Source organism: Egretta garzetta, unplaced genomic scaffold, assembly GCF_000687185.1.
Source record: "Egretta garzetta isolate BGI_Z169 unplaced genomic scaffold, ASM68718v1 scaffold231, whole genome shotgun sequence".
Classification (NCBI taxonomy): Eukaryota; Metazoa; Chordata; class Aves; order Pelecaniformes; family Ardeidae; genus Egretta; species Egretta garzetta.
This window is the reverse complement of record NW_009258727.1, coordinates 3,107,326-3,132,270: the sequence shown is the minus strand read 5'-3', so window position 1 is coordinate 3,132,270 and position 24,945 is coordinate 3,107,326. Positions and strand designations below refer to the sequence as shown.

The 24,945-nt window shown below is 35.5% G+C and overlaps 1 protein-coding gene across 1 annotated transcript in view; it reads right to left on the bottom strand.

Annotated features, from left to right (window-relative positions):
- Positions 1 to 1,246: 1,246 nt before the first annotated feature.
- UFL1 (UFM1 specific ligase 1) overlaps positions 1,247 to 24,945 on the bottom strand; it is a 24,170-nt gene continuing 471 nt past the window's right edge. Inside the window, exons 2-19 of the mRNA XM_035888776.1 lie at positions 24,100 to 24,260; positions 23,045 to 23,073; positions 22,172 to 22,269; positions 21,217 to 21,331; positions 19,871 to 20,001; positions 19,166 to 19,224; positions 15,658 to 15,804; positions 14,323 to 14,498; positions 13,435 to 13,614; positions 12,937 to 13,057; positions 10,043 to 10,165; positions 8,005 to 8,125; positions 6,912 to 7,075; positions 5,656 to 5,786; positions 5,433 to 5,513; positions 4,593 to 4,678; positions 3,963 to 4,143; positions 1,247 to 3,240 (exon numbers count right to left, since the gene is read on the bottom strand). Coding sequence (XP_035744669.1) covers positions 3,028 to 3,240; positions 3,963 to 4,143; positions 4,593 to 4,678; positions 5,433 to 5,513; positions 5,656 to 5,786; positions 6,912 to 7,075; positions 8,005 to 8,125; positions 10,043 to 10,165; positions 12,937 to 13,057; positions 13,435 to 13,614; positions 14,323 to 14,498; positions 15,658 to 15,804; positions 19,166 to 19,224; positions 19,871 to 20,001; positions 21,217 to 21,331; positions 22,172 to 22,269; positions 23,045 to 23,073; positions 24,100 to 24,260 — 2,317 coding nt within the window. The 3' untranslated portion in view covers positions 1,247 to 3,027. The remainder of the gene's footprint in view (positions 3,241 to 3,962; positions 4,144 to 4,592; positions 4,679 to 5,432; positions 5,514 to 5,655; positions 5,787 to 6,911; positions 7,076 to 8,004; positions 8,126 to 10,042; positions 10,166 to 12,936; positions 13,058 to 13,434; positions 13,615 to 14,322; positions 14,499 to 15,657; positions 15,805 to 19,165; positions 19,225 to 19,870; positions 20,002 to 21,216; positions 21,332 to 22,171; positions 22,270 to 23,044; positions 23,074 to 24,099; positions 24,261 to 24,945) is intronic.

Below are 24,945 nucleotides of genomic sequence, written 5' to 3'. Positions count from 1 at the left end.
GTCTTCTGCAAGGGTACTAAACTTCCTATTAAAAAAAATCCCCCAGATCTACCCACTTTTGTAGAAATTTCCATTTTCCTGGCCTAAGGAAAATGTAACTGTTACTTACTAGAAAAAAATTTCAAGGAGTAGCCTCCTTGTGAGCCTACACATAGAAGTTTTGTCTGAACAAGCTGCAAGATGGATTCACGCAGACCACAAATCCCAGTGCTATTACTTAGAAACTTGTGTCCTTTATTTTTTTTTTTTTGGTAAAGAAGCTGCGGAACAAGAGTGTTGGAAAGAAGGCTGCTAACAGAGCAACAGTTTGCTTACTGCCAGCAGACCTGCAAATAACCAGCTACCAAAGTCACATTTTGCCACTTAAAAACTTTCTCACCGTTGCTGAGAAAGGTGTTATTCTACCTATGGCTAATGCACCCATTCCAATTTGCTGAGAGTAGCAGCAAATGAGGCTATGAGATGCATGTTTATAAATAATTGTGTGTATGTACATACATACACGTCAGCTTTCGGAGACCATAAAAATATAATGGTGGTGTTTAAGTACCATAGGTGAAGGGCCATGAGAGGCTGACACTAAATACTTAAAACCAAAGCAAAAAGCGTTAATTTATATACTTGGTATTGCCTTTCATTTTCCTAGATACTCCAAAGGGCAGTTTTGTTTTGTAAGCTGAACCTCTGATTTCTAAGACAAAATTTCTTTTCCTCCTGCATACATTCCTCCCAGGAAAAACCCAATGGACTAGCAAAATATTCAGGAAATTGTGCATATTCCTTTTCTTTCTCTTTTAAAATACTTCCATATCATAAACTAAAGATTGATTTTCCACATATAAGAGACAAAAAAATCTGGCAAGGTTTTCCAACCGATGTCTCCTTGAATTCCAATAGTAGCCAGAAGATGAATTTTAGTGCTTCCCTTGTATCTACGTCAAAGAGTATGTATTATCATTCTTATAACATTGGCTACAATATAGCAAGTCTAACACATGCTATCGTAAATTTTAGAAGTAGTTCATTATTATTCCAGCATAAAACAGTATCCAACAAAAAATACAGGGACACTGAGAATGGCATGTTAAATCAAATGGTGCATATTACCAATTGCTGTTTGAAAGCTGCCAGTTGCAAGATGATCAACCACTGGTTAAGTCAAGCATTTTAAATACTTCATCATTTAATGTTATTAAAATAATTTCATATTTGCATACAGAATGTCATATGGCATATTATTTACAAAATAGATCAATGTCATATAAAATTGTTTACATTCAGTATAGGAACTTAATTATTCTGGCTAAGTAACAAGAAATTAAACCCATTCCCTGTATGCAAACTCTATTTCTTAAACAAGCCTGAATATTTTTGATCTCTTACTCCTCCTTGTCCTTTACTGTCAGCTATAATAGCCTCCAGCCCAGGAAAGAGAACCAACTACCTTTGCTTCTGCCTTACAACGAGCAAACCGGTTTGCCTTACGGTTGGTAAAAGACGAGCATTGATGGGACCATCGTTAAACATTACTGCCTTTTAGATATGCATAAAATTCAATTTTTTACCTTACCAAAATCAACCTAACCTTGGTTAAGCTGTTCCTGAGCTTCCATACATGGCCTCTTCAACTTTAATTTGTTGCAGTTTCAGGCTTGGGTGTATTTATGATTAAGTTTATTGAATACATGAACTGTTGGAAAACAGAAATATTTGAAAAGAGCAGGGCTTGCACAGAATTTGCTTTCTTTCAGCATCAAATAATTTTGGCAAGAATGGGTGAATGAGGTTTTTAGTGAAAAGAACTCTATTTCTTGCCTTACTACTCAAATTTGATTTTATGCAAAAGCCTGAAATTACACATGTGAAATCAATGGGCATTACTGAAGTAATACATCTAAAATATTTCTGGTTTGAAAATTATCATCTCTTGAAAATAAGTTAGAAGTACATTTGACATACAAGAATTAAGTCATTAATAGTGGCAGAATTGTATTTTACACATTTTTCCACTGTCCTGGAGACATAAAGTACCGCTCATGTAAAAATAAGGCTGGTAAAAAACTTGAGAGAAACACTTTAGCAAATTTTTCGGTCTATAAAGCTTATGTAGAAAGTTCATAAACTAAATTCTTTTCAAGAAACTCAGGATAAACAGAATACCACAAGTTCTCTCAAGGAGCTGACAGAATGCAAGCAAGTGCTTCTAACTGCTATGGGAACTGGACTAAGATCTTAACATGTCTGCTGAAGGAACATATAGCATGTAAAATATGGCAGGTGTAACTCCTGAAGTACCAATGCAAACGGGTATCACCTTGTCTGTCCGAATTACAAGTTTTAAATGAACTGCTATTATGGACATAACATAATACATTAATAGCATGAGTGTACTGATTTTCATAAGCTTTCAATAGCATTTAGAAACTCACATTAGTACTGGGTCACTTCTCTTAAGTTTAGCAACACACACTTGTACTCCAATGCTTTTACTGCTGCAGTCCAGGGAACAGAAGCTGAAAACATCCACTAACGATACAAAAAAGTAAAGATGGCCTTTCATTGGTGTACTATTAGGTATCAGTATACATTTCAAATATGGTATTTGAAATTAAGATACACAGGCTTATATACACTTATATGCAATCCTTAGCTCACTATAAATCCAAATCAGAGAAGTACAGTTACAAGCCTGTGTGTATGGAACACAGTACACTGTTATTTGAAGAATAAACATTTCTTGAGGCCTCACATGAAGATGCCAATTAAAAACCACTAATTTCATACCCAAAGCGTCCACCGCTGTGCTCTGTCACATCTGCATTTAATGTGTGTTACAAGTACACTGTAGTAGTACATAGCAAAACTCCACTTGCCACCATCACCCAACAACTGTGTTCCCTAGATGTGATTTGCAATTGTTAGAAGCCAAATTCTAAAGTTTGTCGAGCATTTTCTGCTATCCTTCCCCTCAGGATAAAAAAATAAAATCTGACTGTATCATGGATGTGGATGCACTGAATAATAATTTTATTCCTCTGTTACAGAAGATTTCCTAGGTCTGAGAACAAGATCTTTGATAGAGGTAGTGATTTCCTGGAGCTCTTTTCGAATGGAATCTGCTCCTTCCTCCTCTTCCAGGTTATCTGTTGTGTCACCGTTTCCATGTTCAGTTTTCTTAGTCTGGCTGATCAATTGTTTCACTACTAATCCCTGGTATTTGACTAACAGAGAATGCTGATCCTGAGGGTAAAAAACAGAACAAAACAAAGGAATGTCGATGTTATGGAGTAGGTACACAGACCTTTAATTAAAGATTAAATTTTTAAAAAAGCATTCTCCCATTCTTGCCTAAAGAGGGCTAGTGATACATAAATATACAATATATACAATAAATATATGCAAAATCAAAGTATTTTGCAACCTAAATACTTAGAAACATTCAAAGAGGCAGAAAATGAAAGTGCATCCATGCTGAAAGAACAGGACAATTAACCACTGAAGCAGGAAAGCAATGCAGTTAGTAAACATCACCAGTTTTGGCAGTTTAGAATATAGAATTTCAGTATTTTTACTTTTGAAGAGGTATATCTTTCTTCAAAACTGATTTAGAAAAGTTTAAAAAGCAACCATACTCTAGCTGGGAGGAAAGAGAGAGTAAAGTTTCTCAGTTACGAGCATTGTAACATCTCCCAATACATAGCTGTTCTCTATCGATAAAAGCAAAAGCTACTGTATTAATGACAGATTGATTTTTAACTTTATTCAAAAAATATTGAAGACAGATCCCTGAAAGGATAGCTTTGAAATACAATACAGAGGAATTGTATATTCTGTACATAAAGTAATGATTAGACATGAAACACAAAGATGTCAGTCATGCAGCAGAAATAGTGTAAGGCACAACTTTTATGTTCTGTCATAGAAAAAAGGTACTTTCCCCTTAAAAAGCTAGAAAGGAATACCTCTGGGATCTTGCCACTTAGGAAATTAATGATCTGTGGTACTGATCTTCCTGGTGCATGAAGCATACAGTGGGTTGAAAACTGAAATAACAGTACTGATGTCAGGTGCAGAACAAGAGCTGGATCTTCCGTGACTTTTAGCTGTTCGATCAGAGCTTGTCTATGCTGAAACAGGACTTGCCTAAGGAACAGGAATACATTATATAAAAATATGTTTCTCACTCTGTCTTACAGTAGTTGATAATAGATTCTTAAACATACCTAACTTCAGTTAATCCTAATTTTCTCCACTGACTGACCATTTCTTTATGTGAAACTCCACATTAAAAAAAAAAAAAAAGCTAGGACTGGTGTAGCTCAGATTTTGAAAGTCCCATAGAGAATTTATAAACTATGTTGTAGTAAGAGTGAGTAAAGCAAATTAGCTAAATATGAACTCTCCCCTCCTCCTTCTCCCATGGAATTGGGACTGCTTTGTATTTTTCAGTTAAACAGTTTGGAAAGAAAGACTGCCTCTTACTTACACATTCTGTGTGACAGCTACCAAACTAACCACCTAACACTTGCGCAGCAACAGAGCTACCTTTCACATACTGTGCATAGAACATAGAATAAACAAAATTAAGGTACCTTTCCTTCTTTTTGTCTCCTTTTTTCACCATAATACCACAAATATCCACTGCAGAATCAAGGCATGAAAGAAAATCTTCTACACTCTATTAAAAAATGACATAAATATTTAACCTGTGTTAGATTATAAAAAAGGTTAACTAATGTTCACAATTAATCACACTAACAGATGACTGTGAATACATTTGGAATAAACTATGGAAGAAAAGAGAAAGTAAAAAGTATTTAATAGAAATTAACTTTATTAATCTTCCAATAGTTCATATACTTAAATACTAAAACAAACTACAATCCATTAGTCTTAAAAATGGAATTTAAAAAGCAATACATGTTCTATAATTATTTACAGAAATATTTTTTCTTACGAAACATATCAGTAAGGCTTTTTGCATAAAAGAATTAATAAATTACTTTCCTTTGTACTTATACTGCCATAATCAGAAGGTTTTTTTTTTTAAATATCCAGGATTTTAATAGTTAAGAAATATATGGGAGAACAATCTGGAACAAAATACAAGTAACAACAACCACTTTAAACTGCAGATTCTATCTCAGCTGTTACTTTTCTCACCTGCACATAAAGGATACACTGGATTCCACCTGGAAGCAAGGAGCTAGGTGACTATCACTATCAAAATGTCAGATCACCTTTTCACCTCTTAAAATTCACAGATATGAAAATATACTTACTCCCACTGACTTTCACAAATTCAAAAGATTATTCTGCCTTCATCCTTCGCAGCAGCAGCAGTTATGTACTACACTATTTATGTCAGCTGTTTATTAGCATTGTATCAGCAGAACGGAAAATCTGAACTCAAAGATTCTGGATCACTTTACCTTGCCATTCAGAGAAGTATGCAGTTTAGTTAAAGGACCTTTGGTGTCTTCTGGCAATTTACCTAAAATCTTGGTCCGGACCTGTATGAGACAAGAATAGAAATAATCTGTAATATCAATTACCATTGTAGCTGTAGGCATATTTAAACAGAAGGTAATTATATATTAAATAAACATCACTGGTCTACTTGAGACTGTTAAAAAGGAACTGTTATCTGTGTACCTCACTTGTGATTGTAGAATAATTTTCTGTTGTCATCATTGAATCAGATGCTAGGAAGTTGAAAATAAGATTTGTAATGTCTGTACAGACAGTCTTCAACAGGTGCTTGGCAAGATTAGTCTGAGTGTCATCTGCTAAAAGAAATAAGTGATTAAAAGTAACTTATAGTTATCTGATTCCTATGACAGTTATCACAGCAATTCCTTAAAATGTGGACTCTATCAACCCTGAGTAGTACGAGAAAGTTATCTGGATACATGAAGCTAACATCCCTCATTTGCAGTTGCTTATGGAACATTCTTCAGTGAAAAATGTGAGCTTTCAGGTCTGTAAGTACACTGCAATGATTTGTTAGTATTTCAGAAGTGTATCTGTATAAGCAGTAAACTAGTCCCTGTACAATCCTCCTGAACCACTAACTGCTATCCATCAACAAGTAAAACGTATGTAAAGGAAAAGTCTACAGGAGAAGCAGTTAAACAGAGGAGCAGCCACATGACTGTAAGACTGAAACAGTAGAATTTTAGAAAAAAGAAGCTACAGAACACATGCACAAGAACAGAGGCTAATGGGAAATAATTCCATTTATTCCTAAACATAGGAGTATCAGGTTTTTTGCTAGTGTTTCCTTTTGTTTTAAGTTTTCTGCAGGGTAAGTTCTAGAAGAAAGCTGAATACAACAGAAAATCTTGGAAATGTCTACAATATTTTCCTAATGATACTTTTCTGTCACAAAATATAGGTAGCTAAAGAAGACACCTTACAAAGTAACCCACTGCAAAAAGAATCTACACTTTTTTGAAAAACTACCCTCAAGGAGAAGCTATTTTCAGTATCAAACCTAAAAGAGGTTTTACCAGGGGCTTCTTAGAATCAGCTAGTATTCAAGTCTTTTACTAGTGACAGGTGACAGAATGAAGTCAGCTTACTATTTTTTTTTCTTCTTTTTTTTTTTTTCTCCCCCCAGACAATAAAAACTGGGAAGGCATGCAAACACTTTGGAAGGAAGGACAAGAACCCACAATTATCTTGACAGAAGATATAACAGACTATGGATATGATATGAAATAAAGACAATGTATTTCAGTAAATGTACCAAGCAATGCACTCCAGCACAAGGTCAGTGTTAGGCAGCGTAAAAACAAATTTTTCCTTTTTAAACTGCTGCTCTTCTTTGACCTTGAATATAGAGTCTGGAATAAATTCAACATCCCTGAAGGAGCATATTAATTTTTTAAAGTATGTATTTATCGTACCTGTGAAATGCTTCGTTCCCTTTTCAAATAACCGAATGTTGTTGTACAAGTTTGAGAATTCCTCCTGCAAGTCCTTCATAGTCTGTCTTCTGCTAGCTCCAGAGGAAGATGTTGAAGATGTAAAAACAGAACGTGCAACTTCCTGGTAAGTTTTTGTTAAAGGTCTTAAAACAGGGAAGAAGAAAGGAGAAAAAGGGAACATTAAGCAAAGTGTAAAACTGTAGAAAGTTTTTCCAAATATATCAGCCATAGAGAGAGCTACCTCATTACACAGTAAATGAATGGGACATGAATGACACAGAATGGTGAGACAAATAAAAAGCAAATAATTGAAATCAGAAAAAATCACTAGGAAATTAAAATGTACTTTTATAAATGCAGAAGTACTATTGGTTACAGTATGCATGGTATGTAAATGCTTGCCAATGTTTTAACTCATAACAACCCCTAAATGGGAACAAGATAAAAGACAGAAAAGATTTCCAGAAGCAATGCTATTCACAAACTCTTTCACGGGTCTGTGGACAAATGAGATCAATGAGAGCTGTAAGAGGGGAAGACTTCAGTTGCATTAAAATAGCACAGGCCCTTCAAAAGATGCAGTTACCATTGCATGCCAAGTTTATTCAAGCTTGGGCTGTTACAGTCCTATCATGTCCTTTTTGCCCTGAACACACTCATCGTTGCTTAGATCAGTTTGCTGACCCAGCTTACTACCTAGTTCACACAGCGGAGCCACAAAAAACAGGGAACATGAACATGTGTCAAGGGCTGCACAGAAGATGGGACTGGTGAAACCCTACATGGATCAGTGTAAGGGGGTGGAAATACACCCGTGAACCTGAACATAGGCTTGCTGACAAAGGACGCAGAACCACCTACTGCTAAGCAGAAGCATTATTTCTCATTACTATGTCAGTATGGCTTTCTAATACACAAGCAAATATGTAACATGGAGCTGTACAGGCAAAGAATACTGTGGTTCACTTCCATCAGCAAAACATATTTTTGTAAGCAAGAAAACAGACTGAAGAGAAGATTCATCTGAAGTGAATCACAGACTTTCTAACTCCAGTTGAATTACTGAAATTACCTTATTAGATGTTCAGCAAGTTCTGTAATAAGCTCTTCAGGGCAATCCTGCATGTGGGTCTTTAAAACATCCTGAATTTCCTCTTGTGACATGAAAGGGAATTCTGGCTGCTTATTCCTACCTATATTGGCCATAAACAACATTCATTGAGAAAACATTGTATTTAGTTTTGCTCTGTGGCACGAGACATTGAAATGCCTCAAAGTCCAAACCTCCACAGAAGAAATGAATGCATTACCAACAATGCAAAAAAAGGGATGACTACACATGACAGTTGAATTTTACATGTATGAAAAACTGACAAAATTTTTCTTTTGATCACTTAGAAGTTACTGTCTGTAATAGACAACTTTAGCATGCGAGGACATGCATTTTTGGTGAGACATTTCAAACTGCCTGGCTCATCCATGAGTTTAGAAGTTATGACGTCACCAAGACCAAATAGTTTTTTAAAATGCCAAAACTGAATAGAATGTTCCTATTTGAAGGATTTCATAAGGTGGTTGTTTTTGGTTTTCCTAAACACCATTTAGTAAGGTACACAATCATGTAACAGAGAGTATCCTAAGCTTGAGGTTACAGTATAAAATGTGAGATATGATAAAGCAAGAATATTAAACTAGTCAAGAAGTTCCAGTAATAAAATCAACTTACATGCTGCTTGTAAATGCATACAAATTAGTGCATCTGTATTCTGGTTTTGGACAAAATGTGAAGTTTGTCTGCATGCTGCAGAATTTAGTTTTTACATATAAGGATGAGGTTACGATGATGACAGGGAACCAGAAAAGGACAGGCATTCCATGCTCTAGATGCAGCATAAACCAGGTTTATTCTGCACATAAGGTAACTGAATGAATAGAAATCAATGATGTTCCTAGTTGTGTCACAGTAGCAACATAAACAGGTGGAAAGGGAGATGAAATCAGGTTTTGGAAGGGTCTTATATGTGAACAGTTACATCTGAATTTATCTCAGGATTTTTGTTCAATCTATTTATTACAATACAGCAATACAAGCAGCAATAGTTGTAAAACATTAAAGGCTACACCAGAAAAAGGTGATTTAACACTGTTTTACTCAGTAACCAAGCAGTCTTGAAAAATAACTTCATTTATAAGTGAATTACAATAATCTATTAGAGTAGTATAATACAGAATTAAGATGCTGTATTTCACAACTTCAAATACCATGTTTAAAAGTATTTTTCAGTCAGTATTGAAAGCATAAATACTATATATAAAATGAAAGTACAGGTTTCTGGTACTCCATCAAATAAAAGAAAGAACACATAATTATGATTGTCTCATTTGCAACCACTGCTTGCTAGAAGTCTAACAATGTAGGTGTTTACTTCTGAGGAAGCCATCCATGCTCCTTCTAGCAGTAAAGGTAGAGAAATGGGCACCAATAGGGAGCAATTCAAACTCATCCTGTAATACACACCTAAAACAAGTGAGAAAGACTTCAGGCCTTCCAAGTACCTACTTTGCTCCATTTCAAAGTCAGTAGTTATAAAGGTAGTTGGCTCAGATGTAGAAGTCTCAGTTAAACATGATGAATCTTATTTAAAATATTAAAGCTTTATTTTGAGTGTATATTTTATCCCTATGAGGAAAAACACCTAAGTACTGTTTCATTGCTATGATTTTTTAATTTAAGCTAAATAAGCTTTGGAACTGGATGAGAACTTCTCCATTTATCATACACTATTCATCAGGTGTTAAGAAATCGAGTATAATACTCATCCTGAAATCTAAAGCATCGCCTACATAAAATCAAATTTAAAAAAAATTGCTCTCATTTCCTTTAAATTTCTTTTTTGAAGATTAAGTTATACTTTTCAGTGAATACAGTATGTCCACTTCATTTAAGTAGCAACATCATAATCTATTGATACAATTCTAACTAAATAGTATTCATCTCTGATATTCTACCTGACCTTATCAATACAATGGGAAAAAACAGAGATGTGGAAAAGCAAGTGATAAAAAACATGTCAGTATGAAGAGATAGTGCTCAAAATAAATCAACAAACCTGTGCTAGTTGCTTGCGACTCTTCATCACTGTCGGCATCCTTTCTTCCTTTCTTCTTGGTTTTCTTAATCTTGATCTCTCTAGCATTACCACCTCCTCCTCCTCGCACGCTTCCACTGCCCTCTGGTGGAGAATTATTTGTTTAGTACACAGTAAAGCTGCAGCACTTAAAAAGTTTACACTATTACGGCAATTTATCTGCATTACTCGTTAATCCTGTATTAAAAAAACACAACCTGATTCTAAATGTAACCTACAATACATATTCCAGAATCTTAGGGCCCTAAGTTTTATTCTTAAGGAAAAGAGCAACTGAGTCAAAGCTTTGTTTAAGCTAATGCAATTAATAAACACAAATACTAATCGTATCAAATGCACATAACATTAATAAAAAAGCAGTATCTTTTTCCAGCTGAAAACAGATGAGATATGAGCATCCACAATGTAATGGGAGATTTTCTGTTGGCTGAAAACAGCCTCCTATTAAGGATCTAGCATTTTTATTCAGCGATGTTGAATAACTGAGCTACTCAAAAATATTCCAGATAACGTAACTTTGTTAACATTCAGAGAAAGAATCCTATGTAGTAAGCATTCATCCAAAATATCCTTGGAAGTGTGTATTCTATTAAGTAGAACACATTATTTTTTGACTATTCCTAGATGATTCCTAGAGCAATGAGATGTTCCGGTTCCGACAAACATAATGAACTATTTAGTTCATAGGTCCTGTAATCCGTGTATTCACACTGCAGACAGCATCTCAATTTGCAATACAGTCCTTCTCCACAAGGTAAGATGTTCTGCTGTTTGTTCCCTTTTTCACAGCTTGTTCCCTTCTTTTTTCACTTGAAAGAAATTTAAACTCCAGAATAATTGGTTCTATACATGCACTAAGTCTTGAGAACGTAGTTATTTTTCCATTTAAAAATAAGGTCCAGGATTCTATGTAACTACATTATACAAAAGCACTGTCATTTAAGAAATGGAAACACAAAGGCAAGATGCTACTACTCACAAAGCAAACTGCATCTGTTAGGTGCTATAGATGGATTTTTAAGCATTACTTTGCAGGAACAGCAAGCTGGTTCACTTGCAGCTAGCAGCGGATGGTGTACTTGTGAGACCTTCTGAGCTGTTTTTCACAAGCTTATTTGAAATGTGACTCCATTCAGCTGAGCAGATGCAAAATACTTGACAACTGTGCAATATACTAATTATTTTGGAAACAAGCTCCCTTTATTCTGTATTCCACTTTAACAGCCATACAGAAAAATCTGCGATCGACAGTCAAGATGTTATCCACAGAGAGATGCAACAGGAGAGACTACTGCCAGAAAGGCCTATTTTATGAGAACAGGATACATGGACTGTAACCTACAGAAAGGATTTCAAGAGTACATGCCTCTACAGATACTTGCTTGTAAGAGGCTGTTGTAAATGGTATTACAAATAGGTAGTAGAGAATTTATCTTGAAAATTTTCATTAATCCAATACAAGGCAGAATCCATATTTGTACGAACTGCATTAACACTACGCTACACTTAAACAATAGCTATTGATACAGTCACGCACAGACCTTAAGATAGGCAATGTGACATTGGCCACATTCTGCCAATGTGCAGTAACAGCATCTAATCCTTAAACCGTGATGTTGATTGTTTTACGGTAATACACCTAACAGTCCATAAAAAAAATCACTTCAGGGTAGTGCCTGCTGATGGTGCTGCGTATGTTACCTGTGGATATGAATGTGTCTAGACATGTAGTACATGCTCAGTAGAGTCTCACTCCTCACAGGGCTGGAAACTGAAGTCATTCTATTTATGACAGTTTAATTAAAGTTCAAGCTTCTCTGCCTCAGCTATGGCCTAGAAAAATCTGCTGTCTCTTGTGGCAAGAATAAGTCATGTCAACTCAGCCTTTTTAAGAGTAGAGTATGTTTTATTTTGCAGATGAGTATATTCAGTTAAGCTAGATGCATCAGTGCTCTAATTCTGTTACTTTCAGTAGCACATAAAACTCTGCATGTGAGTCCAACATAGACTGCTCAGCTGTGCTGCTGCAACACAAGAGCCAAATAAAGTTTTGGGGACTGAAACTAGAGTCTGTAGTCTGAATAATGTTCCAAACCCAGAAAGATTTGAAAGGGTTCAACCCACACACTTTTATTCTTCCTCAGATTAAAACCTATTCCAAACAGCTACCACACAAATGGAGTAAGGCTTGGGATTAATTTAACCAAATATACCTTAAAGTAAACTGTGTCAATCTCCAAATAACTGTTATGTGTGCAAACAACAGAAAATTGCCTGTCACACAATTCTCAGAGATGATGTAAAATATTCTCAAAAAACCCCCCATCTTAACACCTCATTTCTCAATTTAGACAGAGTGATTTTGGAATTAACTTTACAAGACTATTAAGAAATATTTTCATTTTCCTGAATCCCTGAAAAGTGGAGAGTAAGAGCATTATCTACACTCTGCAATAAAAAATGGTACAGAGGTCCCTGAGCTAATACTGATTTGGTCAGTCCTTATTGCACAACTCAATCTTATGTGACCATACCATATACACTAATAAACAAACATGGATTCCTTGCTTCTACAGCCACCTGCCTTGTGTTGGGCTAACTCAAGGTATCTTTATGGTACTTCCTCTGCTCTTCTAAATCTAAAATTAGTTCTCATGGACATAGCTCTGATACATCAATACCTACAGTGTAATGATGAGAAGAGGTTGGATTATTTCTTAAAAATCTTCAGCAATGGACTGCAGGTAACTAATGGACTACAAAATGTAGTTACTTTATATTTGAATATTGCCAAGGCTAAAAAGGATCTCTCTTTTTTTTTTTTTTCTGGCTTAAGCTAAATATTGATGCCTTACCTGTTGCTTTCTTTCTTCTTTCATCCTTTTTGTCTTTTTTATTAGCATATGAGCTCTCTAAACCAGAAGCCTGTTTTAAATCTTCTTCAGTGATTAAATTAACAGGATTATTTTTTATTTCCTAAAATGAAGAACATGCACTTAATAGCAAAAAGATACACATAGCAACAAAAGATATATATGGAAACATTTAAGCCATTTGGCCATTTTAAGTATCCTAATCTAACACCATGTTTTCCAAGTGAAGAGACTATTTATTCTTCTCTTCAAAATTCAGCATCTGATACTGCTAATGCAATGGTGTTCCCTGGGTGCAAGTGAATATATGTGAAATTACACAGATTCTGTATACAAACCTTTTCTTCATTTTTGCCCTTCTTCTCAAGCGGTATTTCAGATGAGATGTAAAGAGATGGTAACAGCAAAGAGAAAGTCACATAAACTATACTCCAACACTCAAATTATATTGCAACTTGACCAATAAAAAAAAATCTGTACCTTTTCAGCTTTCTGTTGCATCATATCAGAAAACAGATTAGCACAGCTGCTTAGAAATTTCTCACTGACCACAATGGTATCACTGAAGACTAAACCTGAAGAATTTTTGTTTAAAGATCTCATCACTTGCTGAAGCAAAATCCCAACGTCTTCTACTGACAATGAGCTGGGCAGAAGAGTCTAGGGTAAAGAAAATCAAAACCATTTATGGACAATAATCTCTTCTAGAATGGACAGACATAACTCCATGTGGATAAGTAGAATCCACAAGACACCCCATTTGACATGTTAACTATTTAGAATATATTGCAGTTTTCAAATTAAACTAGTAATTTAAGAGTAAACACTATTTTAAATCTTTGAACATCCCAAATCAATGTTACTCTAGAATATCTGTTACCGCTGGGAAAACGCATGGCAACTTCTTCAAGATGCAGCTCAATAGATACAGAGTAACACCAAACACAAAACAACAGCATGCCTCCTTACAAGCGAGAAAGTAGTGCTGTAAGGCATAAAATTAGGATTTAGCCAGGACAAAATAGCTAATATCCCTCTGCTTACCTAAACTGTCAGTTTAAACTTTTTTTTCCAAAAACACCCCCACAGAAATATATTGATCTCTAGCAGAATACATTAGCACTAATTTTGAAATGAAAGTCAGTCTTAGGTATCTGTCACCTGAATACTGGTATGTCCTTCCTGTTTTTGTTCAGACCAACTTAAAGGCAAATAATGCCTTTTTACTTGTTATTTTACTTCAACTGTGTATTCTTTTTGACAACATGTAATTTTCATTATACATATGTGTAGTTTCAATAAACTATCATTTGACACAAAAATAAGACAAAATAAATAAATGCAACAACAATTGAAAGGATTGCTTACTGCTACATCTATCCAGTTTCCAGAGCTGATGGCTTCCTCTACAGAGGCTTCAACTTGATCCACAATTTCTTGACCAACACAAGCTGCTCTCAGAAATAAGAGTTGTGTGGACTTATATCTTTTTTTAATGTAGCCTGCTGGGTCAGGGATGCCAAGTCTGTACAACGCATCAAATTCTATGAAATAGTTAGATGTCTGTTATATTTAAGTACCTTCATATACATACAGGATCTTATGCAGTAATTTTTTTTGAAAGCAGGAAATGAAGAATTACATATAGTTTTTATACAAGTAAATGCAGCCTCAAGCTGATGCTAACCTAAAACTTAGTTCAGTACAAGCTACACCTAAACACAGTTAATAGAAACACGAAGATTAAATCATGGACATGATTGTGGTCTGAGATTTGGAAAAAAAAAGTTGTTCTTGTACCATTAAGTTTGTCTGCATTTATACCTTTCCAAAGCATTCTGGTATAACATGAACAATATTTACAATACATACAACAGCAAAATGTTTTGTTTTCAAAAGTTACTCCAATATACTCAGAATCATGCAATGCCTCAAAGCAAAGCATTTCAACTATTTGGCAGTTCATTCTTAGACATTCTGAAAACATCCAAAAACTTTGACAGACACTCTATCAGTTAAGGAATATTAGAGAAACATTTAATACTACTACAGTACATTATGCCGAACCTTTTCAAACTGCAAGACTAACTGTTATTTAGGGACTGGCCCTTTGGGACCATATGGGTACATTACTCTGTTTATTCAGGTCCACATTTTCCCATAGCTCCTGTTTTAAAAAACCATCATCCAACATCACTCAGCTTTAAGTTAGATAGACTTGTTTGCATTCAGATCAGGACACTAGTGCTACCTAGTCCAGTTCTACAAACCTTATTTTGGAAAAGGTTCTTCCTGTGCACTCCATGCTTGGCTATCTGGACTATTAATAGCCAAAGTTCGGTTGTAATCTGGACACCTGGACTGAAACTCCAACCACATGGGCCAAACATGATAATCTGAAAAGTCTACAATAAGCAGTCTAAGAAATGTTTTCAGAACAGTAATAAAAGTGGCATTTGCAACTGTTTGTGAGAAATAAAGTCACTCTTTATCAGTATGGTTCTCTGCTGAAATACGGTTCTTTGTGATAAAGTAACACACATCATTATAAGCAAGATGGTCTTTTAACAAAGGAGTATTCAACTACTGTATTGAGTATTCTTATGAGGCTTCACTCTAGACACTTAACTGTATTAGGGTAAGACCAATTACCTAAACTAGTTTTAGAAAGATATTTTATCTAAGAGAATATAGGTTAATTACCTAAGTAACCATTCTGCTTGAAAAAGGAATCCACCCAGTTGCTCTGTGTTCTGGCATAAATGTCTGGAACAAACACAGCTTTATCCTGTCTTCCACCAACCACAGTGCCTTTTAGGCGACCAGTGTTAACAAGTTCTTCTAGGACAGCTACAAGAAGAAAATAAATGAAGCAACATTTTCCACTTCGATATATCCATTAATCAAAACATAGCAATTATTTTCTCTATTTTGTTTCTTCTTTTTTCCTACCCATTAGTTGTTTGTGCTTGTTCTAGTGAAATATTTCTGAGCCCTATCAATTATTTTTAACACTTAAAAGAATGCTGTGATAAAAGCTCTGGAAATCATACAATGTTTCAAAAGAGTGAGCCACAATGGCAGGATCAAAACACTTTTTATTGAACATATACCTGGACAGTTTGAGCTTTTAATTTAGAAAATGTAGTCACGAAAGAATCTTTTTCTGGACAGACAACAAAATACACGAGTATTTTATTAACAATGTTCTCTCTGAATTCACTGCTTGCACATTAACTAAGATGGAAAAAAAGAGAGATCTGAACACACTAAAATGACATGAAAAATTGCTACCTAAAATGTGTAAATGTGAGCACCTTTTACTGGTGCCCATCTTCATGGTCTATAATGTTCACACTGTTGCCAATAACAACCTCCTGATAATGCACAAATATTGCTGACAAAGAATGTATTGGTAACTGGTAGTAGCAAAGTACTAAGCCTTTCTCAATGCTAAATAAGGTATTTTCAATCCATTAAAGGTGCACAGGAATATCTGATTTGCCTCCTATGTTCCGCTTTTGCCTTTTTGTAAGTCACTAGATATATTAAAAAAAATCAGTGATGTCAACTGCCAACTCTAATGATTTCCAGAACTTTGCTAAATGGCTTTTTTATCATCAGTTTGTGTTAATTTCTATTTCATTAAAAGACAGATTTTACCCTGGAACAAAACATGTATCACATGGCACAGCTTCCTCATTAACTATAAGAAGAAGTCAACATGCTTAGTACAGCATACGGAGGCTTAGCTCCCCTATACAGGAAAATTTACCTGAAAACCTGGTTTCAGAAGAAATACTGCATATTAAATCATGATTTTTTTGTCAGATATGCCCATAGTGTAGCTAAACCTCTATAAGCTGGCAGCTATTGAACACAACAGCCACTAACAAAGGTGAACAGTACTTACACTGAAAAAATGTAGAAGAAAGAGAAACTGATTTCAGAAAGATACAGCTTTATGTAATCTAAGACAAGAGCTAGAAATCATGTTCTGCCATGGTTCAGTTACCTTGCATAAAATGAAGCTTCTAAGACAGATTCTGAAAATAAAATTGGATTTTTATACCTACTAATAGTTTAGTTACCCTAGAAAATAGAGTCAATGTGACTATTCTACTTTTAAGCAATTGTCAGACGATACATTTGGGTTCTCTGTTTGCAATCTCAACTTATTTCTATTCAAAGTTTTTAGGAAAAAGAACTTCAATAGATTGTCAAACAATTTTGTGGAGCACTAGCAATGAACCAGAGTCTTTAGAGAAAGGGGGAGAAATGAAGATGCAATTAATTTTTACATTATTTCAAGTGCCAGTTCTAAAACACCAGGGCAGAGAAGGTGCTTTCATAACAGGAGATTTCACAGCCCCTACTACAATTATGCCTAGACAGTCTTTTGCTTTAAAACAAACCAACAGGACCTTTGCAGAACTACTGTAATCTAACACTTATTTTAAAGGTGATTGAGTAGTTTGTAGTGTCCTATTAGGTCTCTGTCAAAGTCTGGCAAAGACGATAAGCATCCCTCCATGCCTGTCCTACATCAGCAAGACAATATTCAGAAAGGAAGAACATCTGTGCTTTCATTATGCTTTGTAATTAGTGTTTTAACTTATACAGTTTCCCATTTCTAAGATTATTTTCTATCATAACTTCATGCCAGCTTACCATGAATAGCAGCACAGCTATGTGACAGAACCAAAGACTATGGTTTATCTTGTATAACACTAAGTGTTGATGAAGTAGTTAGCTGTTTGTAAATTACACAAACAGTACAATGAACTTACACTTTTTTTTCTGGAAGAGACACAAAACTGACAAAGACCACTTTAAAACACATTGCTAATAAAGACAAACATAAAAAGCAAAAAGTATAAGTAACATCATTAAAAGATATTTTTCAAGTTTCCAGCATTCGTGAAATTGAAACACTATGTCAGCAAATAGACAGAATAAAATCAAATGTGCTCTGATAGTGAGAAAAATCCCTCTTTGAAACTTATGAAATTGCAGAGGAAATTAAAAACAGTAAGAAAAACTAAAGAAAAAGATGAACAAACTCACTAAAAAGACTAAGAAAGTACTAGAAATACACTTAGCCATCGTGATGATTACTGGTGACAGGAAAACTAGAACTTCAATTCACATTAAGACTGTACATGAGCAAAACATGATCATGTACTTGCAGGACCTGTTTGAAAAAGACTGTAACCGCATACTGAAATTTGTTGAGTACTGCAACTTTACTATAATGCAGTTTAATAGATTTTCCTTTTAATCTATGAATACCTGGATGGCACATTCAAAGAGGAACCCTTAAATTGATTATGTAAAAGTAGTTTTCATATTATTTTAATTAAATGCTAAGATTTTAATTTTTAATGAATAAGCTTGTCGCAAAGAACAAGAAGGTAAGCAGAGAGATATTATAGTGGAGCTAAAGTGTGCAGTGCCCTGAAGGCAAAAATGACCCAATCAAACAAGAGAAATAGTAACTTCCATGAGAAGGGAAAGTGAACCATTGAAGGATTCCAAAGACCAGCAGCATTTGGTCAGCCAGCATACAAGACTAATGATGCCAGAAGCAGCATTTTGGACAGACAGGAGGAGGTAGTCAAAGAAAAGCTGCAACATTATAAGTGAGAAACAACTGAGTACTGACTAAAAGCTTCAGCAGTTGGATATGAAATCTTTATGCATTTTCATTTAAAAAAGGAACTGTGGAAAATAAAAGCAAATGGTTTAAGGATATGCTTTATCTCCCAGCATATAAAGACATTTAACTAAGAGCATAACAAAAGCTCTGCCTCTGCTATCACAAAGAAAAGTCAATAAATAAAATCCAGAGCAGTTAATGCCATTTGGCTACATAAAATCTGTCCCCTTTTGTGTGCTTCACTGATAAAACTGCCAGTAGGTAAGGGCAAATAACGAAACAGATGACAAAATGGGTATTGTACTTCTTGCATCATTCTGCCCCCAGAGGCATTTCATCAACATATGCTTTCATTGCTTTAGATACAGAGCACATCTCTTCAGTTATGGATAGCACAAAAGGCTTAACCCTTTTTACACTAAAGAGAAATGTATTGTTCTTTATTTCAGAATTAAGGCTATATATTAAAATGCTTCTTCGAAAGCATACTTCCAGTAATAAAGAATCTATGGATTAACTAACAAAAATAAAAACAGTCTGAATGAAACTCACAGTAAAGTAAATGTTCTTGAAATCCATACCGAGTGATCAAGTTACTTACAGGTGTAGGCCTTGGAAAAAAGACGAACAAAACAGTGTAAGTTAATTACCTGAAATTGATGTGGATAATCTAGTAATAAGAGAGGTTACTCCAGATGGACAAAACTACATAATATCTTAGCTCCAGGGTACTACACTGATGTTTAACACAGCTTACAAGGTTTTAATTTTGAATTACTATGAAATTGTACCTGATAATTATTTTAAGGAAACTTTTGCTGTCTCAAGTTTTTATTTTCATACAAATTCATACAGAAGGTTATTGATTTAGTAAGAAAAAAAAATCTACAATCACATGTAGTGGGTAGATGTCAATATATAATGAACTGGGGAGTGGTGGAATCCCAATGAGGAAAGACACTCTCCAACAAATGCAAGAACTACTGATTAACATTTTCTCCAGCCAAAAAAACCCTTAAGTATGTGTATATTGTATGATTTTATACTGTCCTTGTTCTCCTTTCAAAAGGAGGTCCCCATTTCAAAAAAGCAATTCTAATATAAAACTAAATATTTCACCCCAGGAACTGAACTACACTTAAAGAAATCTATCCATAGGTCTTTAATGTCTTTTCTTTTTCAGTCACAAGTGAATTTGGTCCATAAAGACCTGTGGTAAAGGTATTTTAATATGTGGTTGCAGGTGTTGTAATTTACCGAGTAATTGCAGTGAAGAGACCACGAATGCGTGCTCGATGCCGGGACACAAAGGCTTCTGTAAAAATGACCCCTCGGTTTTCCTGGTCTAGTTGTCCATGAATAATTCTACCCAAGCGCCTGGATAATGCCTGCAAATAGAAGCTGGGATGACTGCTAAAATTGTATATTAACGACGTTAAACCATAAGTAATCAAAAAATCTGTTTTAATAAATCAGCAAATTAGTTTTGCTAGGACAGCCAAAACATTCAGAAATGAGGACTGCAAGTGGAAATTATTATTGAGGTATATTGAGAATGTGTCTTACTACATGTAAGTTGATGCCATTATGGCCCACACTCCAATCTTCAGGGAATTCAGCTTTCCTAACAATGCCCTCTTCTATCAGTTATATGTGTATGTAATGATGAAAGAAAACTTTGCAAAAGAACTAAGTATGGTTTGGAGATGCACAATGAAAACTAAGATTTAACCTTTGTATTAATTTTGTATGAACCAGTGGCAGATGAATTCACTATCCATTTTTTTAAACAGTCAAGATAAAAACTAGCAACAATAAACACAAAAGAAAGCGGTGCAGTTTATAAACGTGCAGCATTGCAAAATGAACTAAACCTGGGAAACATTGCCCAGGAAACAAAGAGAAACCATGTAATAATTTTTGTATGTTTTTGTTTTTGCAGAAGCTGATCATGTGACAAATATTAGAGGAAATCTGCTCATAAACTGAGAGTCAGCAAGGCTGTCTGTGGTAGCTTACGTGACTGTTCACCTAATGCATGCCACAGGATTACCTTCTGAAAAACAAACAAAACCCAACTTTGACTGAAAGTCAACAATGGTAAGAGAACTCTCTCTAATCCTTTGAAACACTACAGTAGTCACTAACAAAGGTAAATAGTTTTTTGCTTCTACTCTGTCTGGCTTCAGCTTCTAGAAATGAACATTCATTTTACCTTTTCGGAATAAACTGAGAGGTCTCTACCACTGTATTTCTGCTTCCTGGTTAGCTAATGAGACTGATGAAATTACCCCTACAGCTTTAATATTTCAAACAAACAAATTTTCAGATATTACACTAATCTAACCTGTTCATAACATTACTAATCCTAATCTGTTCCTGATAGTCATAAAGATCCTGGAGAAATTTTGCCCAGTAATGAAAATGCAAACATCAATCTCAATCTGTGAATAGCTGTTATACTGCAACCTTTATGTATCTAATACTTTTCTGCTTAGAATGACAAGCAGCTCATCACAATTAAAGCCATGGATATTGCAAAGATAACAAAAGAAGGTGAACACAATCAATTCTACATTTGCTAGGTTGGTGGTGTGCATCACCTGTATCAGGAAGTCTCCTGGAAGGTCATATGCCTTGCAGAGTTCCGATATTGTCACCTGGCCAGTTTCCTGTAGTTTATCATTTATTTCTTCTGCTAATTGATCCAGGTAACTCCTTATTTAAAAACAAGAAAGGAACCCCCAACACATTAAGGGTGAAATTCAAGATCACATGCCGAATCATTAATTCACCTAGCAGAATACCTCTTTCTGTTGCATCTTCACAAAAATAAACTGAAAGTTATATTAAATGAATAAAGGAGAACAACGTCAAGTGAAAATGTGTGTGTGTGGGGGGGGGGTTAAAGCCTGCTAACCAGGTAGCTAGCATTAAAATTGGCCATTTATCTGCTTGTATGAAACCGTCAAAAAGTAGGAACAAGAAAACATATGTCAATGAGACTTAGACAAGGGCTTTAGTGAGCAAGATCAGTCTTAATTATGTCAAGAGAGTCAGGAACTTCATATTCTTTGCCAAGAATAAAACCTGCAGTGCAATCAATAACAGAGACAACCCCACAGGAGTATTACTTCAGTGGTTGCTAGTGTGCTGAACACCATGAAATAACTTGCTCACACATCTTAGGCTTGCGAGGTAAAGCAAGAGGTGGGAAAAAATGAGAGGGTTTGTCAATATCTGGGGCAGACAGCAAAGCCACAGAGCAAATGAGATCTGGCTGCTGTACACAATGGCACTGGGTAAGAAATGAAGCCTCTTAAGTGCAGGATACTGGGCAGAGACATTCGGTAAGGCCTTTGCTCCATGGATGCTCTGCTGAGGCTCGTCTCACTCGCCATTTGGAAAGAAGCACTGATCACCACCAAGAAGCCCTAATAGCAGTCAAGAAAAATGTGTATCACTTTAGAGGCAACAAAGGCTGGCCATGACTTTTAGTCTGCATTCTAAAAAATAAGAGAGATGTGAATTATACATATTGCTCCTGAAAGTACTCACTCATTTATAAGCTGTCCCAGTACAAGCTGAATAGTTTTTTCAGATTTAACAATGTCGTTAGCTCTGTTTTCAATGTGCAGAAGATCCACATTTATTACCTAAAAAAAAAAAAACCACACCAACAAAAGCTCTTATCAGAACTTTAAATTGAGAATTTAAATTCTCAAACATTGAGATATTATGCTAACACATTCCTATGTCTTGAGGAAAGCTGCTTTTATTTTTTTTTTACTATTGCATACATACGCATTTAATCTGTGATTTGGAATAAAGCAGCAATGCTTTAGGGGGAAAAAGCTCTCTTTGCAACTGTGACAAAGTTAAAAGAAACCTATATAATAAAAAATTCCAGAAAGCTACGAAGAGAAAATACTAAATTGTCTTTCAGAGAGGTTTTCTGATTCCAAGTAATTTTAGTCAAGCCAGAAGGGAAAATTAGTCACAGAGGAAGACTACTGGAGGATAAAGATTAGTGGAGACAAGAGATTAATGAAGGAAGAGGGAAGATCCAGAGAGGCATGCAAAGTTAATTATGCGTGCTCCTGCAGCTTTACATTTAAATGGGAAACATATTTCTTTGCTGTTTGCCCCCTTAGTTTACAAAGGAGGAGTTTGTAAAGAAAATCTGTATATTTTAGTGGTGATTTCAGAGGTCCTATATTGTCACTAAGCAGAGAGGAGCTTTCAATAAAGCTGTAAATGGATGGATGAAGTAATCTGCAGTGCTCTGACATGATCTACCAGCTCTTCATAAAGTTTTTTCTCTTTTAAAAAAATAACTTAGCTGGAGTATAACTGATGAACTCCATTATTTACAATATACACGGTGAAGAAAAGAAAGAAGTACATAGTTTTTTATTACCAAAAAGTTACCTGTTGTAAGTCAACAATGTTTACTCGACCTTCAAAAAAAGTACAAATATACTTTTAGTATATAAAACATATTTGAACAGATTTAGAATATAGCATAGTCCATTGTGTACAAAATATTTCTTCATTATGTTTTTGTAGACCAATTAAACCAATTTCAGCTTTATATATTGTCAAATCACAGAAACCACAGGTGGTCAGTGCAAGATATACCATACCATTCTACCCTTCGGCCTTGCTGACAACAGAAATTCCAGAAGTAAAAATCACTGTTCCCTCCCAATTTTTTGCCTTGATGCTGATCTGGATTTGACCACTACTCCATGAGTACCGAAAGACAGATTGCCAAAACTTTCTACCTTTGCATGCTGCTACTAACAAAACCCAGCAACTTTGAATTCAGTTCAAGCTATCATACTGATATGGTACACAATGGCATAACAAACTGAGGCATACTTGTGGTAATTGTAAGAAACTGATTAACCTGTAAGAACATAATAAGGGAGTTACTTTTCCAAACATACAAAATTCACCCTGAAGTATAACTACAAGTATAAACCCTGTCTTCCCATTAAAACTATTGACCAAAAGTAGTTTGAAGTGCATTTGCTTCCTTATATATCTAAGTCAGGTCTTGCAAAGCAGATGGTTTTTCATACTGGTAAAATAAAAGAACTGTCAATGACAATGTAAAAATATTATTACTAATGACATGAACGGAGAACGATTTTGAAATTCTGAGTTCAGGCCAGACATTTGGACCAGATACTTCACCACAGTAAAACGCCAAATTTCCTTCAAAAGGGTTCTTGGACCACTTCTACCTCAGAAATTCTGCATGGGTGAAAATGAACCAAATAACATATCTTGATATGCTTAACACAGATCTGTGAAAATAACATAATAGTAACTGATTTAATGTGTAGATGAAACAATAGGTAGGAAGCTCACTTTTTTTTTTTCAAGATTAAGGGTACTGAAGAAAACTTCTAACTTCTTTCTGTAGTCTTCAAAATTAACTTCCAAATCCAGAGGAAGAAAGAAAATGCCCCACTTACCACCGCAAATGTGAAGCTCATCCCGGATCTCCCTACTAATCTGTGCTGGAGTGACATACTCTTTTCCATCAAGTGTGTGCACTACTTCCAACTGCTTTTCTGCAATCAGTTTAGTGACAATTTCTATACAGTTCCGTTCTGACAATCTATCAACAGCATAAAGAATAATCAGTTATTCTAAGTATGGACTCGCTAAAATTATCTTTGAAATTTCAAAAATACTAAACATAGGAAGTACAGTGATGACTACTTGCTGTTCAGAGTACTTTTATTTAAGACAAAAAACTAATTTCAGGATCCTACAGATCCCCCCCCAGATCATCCATACGGCTTCACCTATGTGGGTCATCTCTCTAAATCTGCTTTTACTCTTCTCCTGAACAGCTGTCAGCCCCTTCTGCTGTAGGAATGCACCTGCCCGTGAATTTAAGAATGGTTGCGCTTACAGAATTTGCACCTTTGATCCTTCTGTAGTTTTGTATTTTAGGTTGATGGTTTGTTGTTTTTTTTTTTTTACTGGTTCGGGATTTTTTTTTTTTTTTTTTTTTTTCTCTTTTTCTTTAATAAAAACAACTTCTGGGCAACAAACTCAGCTGCTCAACAACACGTAAGGAAGAAACAGAGCGCTGCAGCCGTGACGATGCTTAGCACCGCTCGAACTTCACGCCGATCACATACCCAAGCGCTTTGGTGGCCCTGCACAGGCTCTCCGGGGGCCCTAACGCCCCTTCGGGGCTCGCAAGCACCGACACGCAGGTCAGCGCCAGTCGAAGAGGAATGGCAGAGGGGCAGCGCCCGGGTGAACCCCACGCGACCCCGCTGTGTGTCAGGACCGGGGCCGCGGCA